Source organism: Nymphaea colorata, chromosome 6 (genome assembly GCF_008831285.2).
Source record: "Nymphaea colorata isolate Beijing-Zhang1983 chromosome 6, ASM883128v2, whole genome shotgun sequence".
Lineage (NCBI taxonomy): Eukaryota > Viridiplantae > Streptophyta > Magnoliopsida > Nymphaeales > Nymphaeaceae > Nymphaea > Nymphaea colorata.
The window spans coordinates 26203454-26209592 of record NC_045143.1 but is presented as its reverse complement, the minus strand read 5'-3'; the positions used below and the strand labels follow the sequence as shown (position 1 = coordinate 26209592).

The window sequence follows — 6139 nt, the reverse complement described above, 5'->3', positions numbered from 1 at the left end:
GTGAATTCTAAAGTCAGGGTGAAGATACACCCCTATTGTATCAAAGTTGAGATTGGAAGCGTTATGAATAAACAAACAATCCATCTAAAATTTATTAAATTTGCAACTAGTCAATCTAAAATCAGCCTGTCTCTAAGCACAGACAACTATGGCCCAATTAAGATTTGTATCAATATTAGATTCAAAGGAAAACTCCTTGTAGTGATTGCAAAAAGATCTGAAGTTGCCCGCAATCAACATGATATCAAAACATGAAAACGATGTCAAGTTGATGAGATCTCATCCATTTGCCAAAATCTCTCTAGGTTGTTAGATTAGCAAGCCCTCTAACATTCCAACTATCAAACTTCATTTGATGGCAACTGGCAACTCCTATGCATTCAATCATCTAACAAGTAATCTGGTTAATTTGCTATTTATTTTAAATGTGCATTTGTCAGTGTGAATTCAAATTTTGTTTGAAAATTTTATGCGAACCCTGTTTTGATTTTCTGGTCCATGAAATGCATGGAAGTACAAAAAATTGGGATGGGGCTAGAGCCTTTGGTGGAGTCATACGTGGGCTCCTTTTGGCAGTTGCCCACATGGTCCTATAAACTTTCTTTGTTTTCATTGTTACATATGCTTTCAACTACTTGCTTCTTTATATACATCAGTGACCCTATAGGTATGAGATTCTTTAAATTAGTGCCCCTAAGTCCAACATTTCTAACTCTAGCTGCGACTGACCATGGTTGGAGGTGAAACTAGCTACAGCTAGCTAGATGACAAAATAATGAAGTGTCTGATAATTTATTGTATTAAGATTTTTCTTAATCATGTAAAACATATGTTACCAATTGGCAGCTTCGCCAATGACCGTAAGTGTCAAAAACTCAAGCAGCATCGATTGAAGAAACCAACAAGCGACATCCCATGACAATGCTGGTGGCTAAAGTTCAGTTTCTCCTCCTCCACCACCCTTCCCTCCTCATTCTTCTTGACTTTTATTTGAATCCCTTGAATATTCAGGAATGACCCGGCCAATCCAGTTTTCAGTCGACCTGATCGGATCATATGAAAATCCCATCAAAGGATCTGTAATGGCCCACCAAGCAGGAAAGATGCCATGTTATTTGAGAAAATTGATTTCTCACTACTTGTAACCTCAACCTCATCTTAGTCGCAGTACCAATTTTTTTGACTGATCATCACTTGCTCGTGTGGGCACTAACTGGTAAAATGTTGCAATATTGGCTGGTCTCTAGAAATTAGTGATATAGACAGTGGATTAACTTATTTATTTGATATCTCAATAAAGCAAGGGGCTCCCTTGGCAGTTTCCCAGCAAAAAAATTACCTAGTTGATATCAAAAGCAGTGGCTGCCGGATGGGCATATAGACCAATTACATTATGATACTTGAATATATATGTTAGGTACCAGAAGACTATATGTTACACTTAGAACATGATAACTCGATTGCAAGATAATCTAAGCAAGGTTATCATTTGAGGGCAATGAAAGTGAAAGTGTTGTGGAAGAAAGAACTAAAGTGACAGCTCCATGCCTTTTGAGTTCTTATGCATGTCTAGAGAGAGGGAGAGAGAGCAAACAGAAAGATTGGAATTCATTCCGGCAATAGCTAGTGACGATCGATGACCATGAAGATTCATGAGGACCAAGGTGTAGGTACTGCGAATAGCTTTAAAATAAGGAAGGGAAGTTGGTCGACCAAGGCGGGGCATCTTTCACATGTGGTTTCATTAGCATATCAGTTTTCTATATGCTTTTGTGGTGATTCTGATTTGTGTTGAAGTCGATGATATAAGAGAATTCCTACATAAAAAAGGACGAAAAGTTGTGGAAACTTGTTCTTCTGCTTGAAGAGTTATATTTAGCACTTAGTGAATCATATAAAAAAGACAGTCAACTGCTTCTGATGTAACAGATTTGGATTTTTTCTTGTTGTCACGGTTCATAATTCCTGTTCTTCCATAGCCACCATATTGCAAGGGGAAACACAATCTTCGAACTTCACATAAGTATTTTGATTCGAGCCTTTTTATTCCACCTCTACGTCTGCGTCATTGCCACCTAGTCTGCAGGGTGGTTCCTCCCTTTTTTGACTTGCCTACCGCTGAAAGTGAAAGTGTGGTCGAAGAAAAAAATAAAGTAACAGCTCCATGCCTTTTGAGTTCTCGTGCATGTAGAGAGAGAGAGAGAGAAAGAGATGGAAATTACCTGCTTTATTCTTATTTTATTCTCACAAGTACTTTTATAGGAAATGGAACATGGATTAAACAATGTGCCAACCTGCTAAGTTCAAAGAAAAAAGACACAAAAATACAGTTGGCCTCATAGAGGGCTCATTGTTTGAAATTATTGGGTTGTACAAAAGGGTAAGCAGTGAGCCGAGTACTAAATGAATAGTTAGGTACCTAGCCCAGATTGAGTCGGGCCTAGGGCAGTCTTTTGACCCAAGGGCCTGACCAATAAATACTTTCCTCCTCAGACCTGCTTTAGCAAAAGAACTGAAGTATGCAACTTTAGTTTGAAAGCGTAAAGTGATTCAGGATGTAGTGGATCCTTCAGGTCCATTTTTCAACAGTACCGAGGAGTAATCTGTCATGACATAACCAAGATGGCTGAAGTTTTCTTCGGAATAAAAAGAATGGTGAAGAGGTTTAACAACACTCTGATTGTTTTGATTCTCAAGATAAAAGGAGCTACAAGTGTACTCCAGTAGTGACCTATTTCCCCATGTAACTTCTTATATAAGGTCATTTCAATGTCTGGTCACTTTTAGGGAGGCTTGAGGCAACGCAAACGCAATCCCATCTGGCCTTACCTTTTCATTGTTGTTAAATAATTTTTCGTTGACCTATTCTATCACCTGTTTGGATGGAGAGAAAGTAGGATAAAAAGGAAAAAAAATGGAAAGGGAAGGAAAGGAATTGGGAAGAAAAGGTCAAGAAAGAAAATGGAATTTAACAAATCATTATAAAATTGCTGATGTCCAACCAAGCACTACGAGATTTACCTAAGCTTAACCATTGGAAGATGCTACCAACTTTTCTTCATTGTGATGGTTACTGGTTAAACAAAGGAATACGTGACTCAGTTTGGCCATATGTTTCTTTTCTCCACAATTTCCAAATCCAAATCCTTTCCTTCATCAGCAGTGACCTTAACTATGACTTCCATTATAAATACCAACACATTTATCCTTAATACAGCAACCTTTCAGCGCTCACCATGGCTGCCTTCTTCTCCTCTATAGCATTCCGCGTCCTCCTCCAGCTGCTCCTACTTGCAGTGCTACCTAACCCTGCCAGCATCTTCGCTTTCAGACCTCTCCGCTTCTCCATAGACCTCATTCATCGAAACTCATCACTATCTCCTCTCTATGACCCCTCATTCACTCTAGCTCAATGAGCCGAGCAGGTAGCTCTGCACTCCATGTTGCACTGCCGCCACATCGCTTCACGGTTTGGCAATACCACCAGCATGATCTCCAGCCCCGTGATGCCTGGTCCCAGTGAGTTTCCACGTCTTATGTTATCTCGCTAGGTACCCCATCCCGCCTGTACTGGCCCATAATAAACACTGGTAGTGACCTCATATGGACAACATGACGCCATTGTGACAACTGAACGTCCAAACACCAATGTTTGATCCACTTCAGTCGTCCACCTACAAGAACCAGAGATGCTCCACCAGCTTTTGCACGATATTGCCCCAATATGGTTGCACCAGCAACCAACTTTGCTGGTTCAGATATTCCTATGTTGACAAATCCATTGTAGAAGGGATTCTAGCCTTCGAGATGCTCTTGTTTGAGGATGGTGCCAGCAATGTCAAGCTTCCAGGAATTGTCTTTGGTTCCGTTCATAGTGAGGGCAATCCTAATCCTGCCTTGCTTAAAGTTCCTGGCCTTGTTGCCTCAGCGGTGGTCCTCTCTCGCTTGTTAATCAGATTGGCTCTTTTATTGATAAGAAATTTGCTTATTGTCTTCCTCCCTGTAGCAATGAAAACAATTCCCTGGGACAGCTCAGATTCGGTGAGGATGCAGAGTTTTCAGGCAAGGTAGAAGTTCAAGAAACTCCAATGGTACCAGGTGGTTCTCAGGGCACGTATTATGTTCTCAACCTAATTGACATAAGCGTCGGGGACAACAGATTCAACATACAATTTGGTGGTTCAAAGATGACTGCATTGTTGAGAGATGCCAGATCGATCATCATAGACTCGGGCACCATGCTCACTTTTCTTGCTAAAGATGTGTATGGTCAAGTAGTAAATGCGGTGGCTAATGTCATAAACCATGAACGCTTCTATCCTCTTGAGAAAGATTTACTTTGTTACCATGTACAAAATAATGGGGTTCCATATGAAGGGTTGCCGGAGATGACCTTTCATTTTGCTAATGCAGACTGGAAGCTGCCACCTTCAAACATCTTTGTAATGTTTAGAAGTGGAATCGCCTGCTTAGCCATTGAAGGCGGGGAGATGCCCATGTTCGGGAATGCTGCACAGCAAAACATGCATGTCAAGTATGATCTGGGCCATGGACTGCTTTCTTTCGCACCAACTGAATGTACCCAGGGCTAAGGTATATATATGTATATATCTATATATATATATATATGTTAGTTTCTATTGTCATAATCATTGTGGTTCTCTGTATTGGTCTACTATTGGCAGCTTCGGATGCTGCTTAATTGTGTTTTATAACAATGGGAAGTCTGAGTGCCATGTAGTCGATGGTGTTACTTTTCCATGTTCAATAAATATATGTTTTTTGTTTCAAGGATGTTTCCCCTCCGTTTAAGTTTAAAGGTTAATTTTGAATATTAGCTACCGCTTTAACAGTTGTTATTGCCCACAATCCTGTTGCTAATAAGTATTTGTTACAGTCAAAGCTCCATCACTACAAGTCCCCTTGTCTAAATTATCATTGATGAAAGTGGCCATGGAATGTGCCAATACTTTATTGTAACTTTTACCATGGAATTTTCCATCCCATAACACAATGTGTTCTGTGTGATGGTTATATATGTCGTTTAATACTTGAGAGTCAAGTCATATTTAGTACTTGGAAAATCATTTAAAAAAGACGGTCAATTGCTTCTGATGTAACAGATTTGGATTTTTTGTTGTCATGTGTTGAAATGGGAGAAAGAAAGAGAACCAAGAAACAAACACTGATTTCTACTTGGTTCGGTTCATAGACCTACATCCACGATGAATGCCAGGGCAGCTGCTCCTTTAATTTTCTTTGTTTCCTCATTTTCTTTCTTTGCTTTACAAGTATATATAAGATACATGACGAAAGCAAAAAACAATGCATGTGATCGTTGGTAGGCTTTACATACAAAACTCAAAATTAACATGGAAAGAGTGTTACTAACGTACATTGCAGCAATTCTTTCTACATTCCAATTGATTTCAATAAGGCAGGAATGAGAATGATCCGTTGAGCATGCTGCACTGGACGTAACCCCCACTTTCATCACTTCCCTTCAAGTGGGGCATAGAGATTCAAACAGCCCCACTTGATTTTAATATTGTCAAATTGCTTTGTAGGAAGTTCTTTAGTAAACCCATCGGCCAGCTGCTTTGTGCTCCTAGTATATGGAATTTCAATATCTCCTTTTTAGAAATTTTCACGTACATAATGACAATCAATTTCTATGTGTTTGGCATGTTCGTAAAAAATTGAACTTGCAGCTACATGAACTGCAGCTTGATTGTCACAGTGCATAGCAATAGGAGAGTTGATAACAAATCCAAGCTCTTGGATGAGTGATTTTATTCAAATGAGCTCGCTTGAGGCAGTTGCCATTGCCATGTATTATTCCTCGGCACTGGATCTAAAAATAGTATGTTGTTTCTTGCTTTTCCAAGAAACCGGGTTTTCACCAACATAAACGCTATAACCTGTCATAGATCTTTTTATCTGAAGCACCGGCTTAGTCTGTATCCGAGTGACATCGTATATTAACATTCCCATTCACTTTGTTCCACAAACCTGGCCCTGGAGTCTTTTTTAAGTATTTGAGAATTCTTTCAACTACTTTGACATGCACTACTTTAAGAGAACGCATATGTTGGCTTACCAAGCTGATGGCATAATTGATGTCAGGTCATGTGACAAT

At 39.6% G+C, this 6139-nt stretch overlaps 1 protein-coding gene across 1 annotated transcript; it reads left to right on the top strand.

The window, feature by feature from the left end:
- The first annotated feature begins 3648 nt into the window (after nucleotides 1-3648).
- Nucleotides 3649-4702, top strand: LOC116256651 (aspartic proteinase CDR1-like). Its single transcript, XM_031633040.1, has 4 exons — nucleotides 3649-3947; nucleotides 4007-4341; nucleotides 4414-4578; nucleotides 4686-4702. Exons 1-4 carry the CDS (start codon nucleotides 3649-3651, stop codon nucleotides 4700-4702), a joined length of 816 nt encoding a protein of 271 aa, XP_031488900.1.
- Nucleotides 4703-6139: the final 1437 nt, after the last annotated feature.

Coding starts and splice junctions, on each gene's coding strand:
- LOC116256651 (XM_031633040.1), top strand. CDS start 3,649: ATGTTTGATCCACTTCAGTCGTCCACCTACAAGAACCAGAGATGCTCC. Junction 3,948..4,006: donor GCGGTGGTCCTCTCTCGCTT/GTTAATCAGATT, acceptor TCCTCCCTGTAG/CAATGAAAACAATTCCCTGG. Junction 4,342..4,413: donor TCTTGAGAAAGATTTACTTT/GTTACCATGTAC, acceptor TTGCTAATGCAG/ACTGGAAGCTGCCACCTTCA.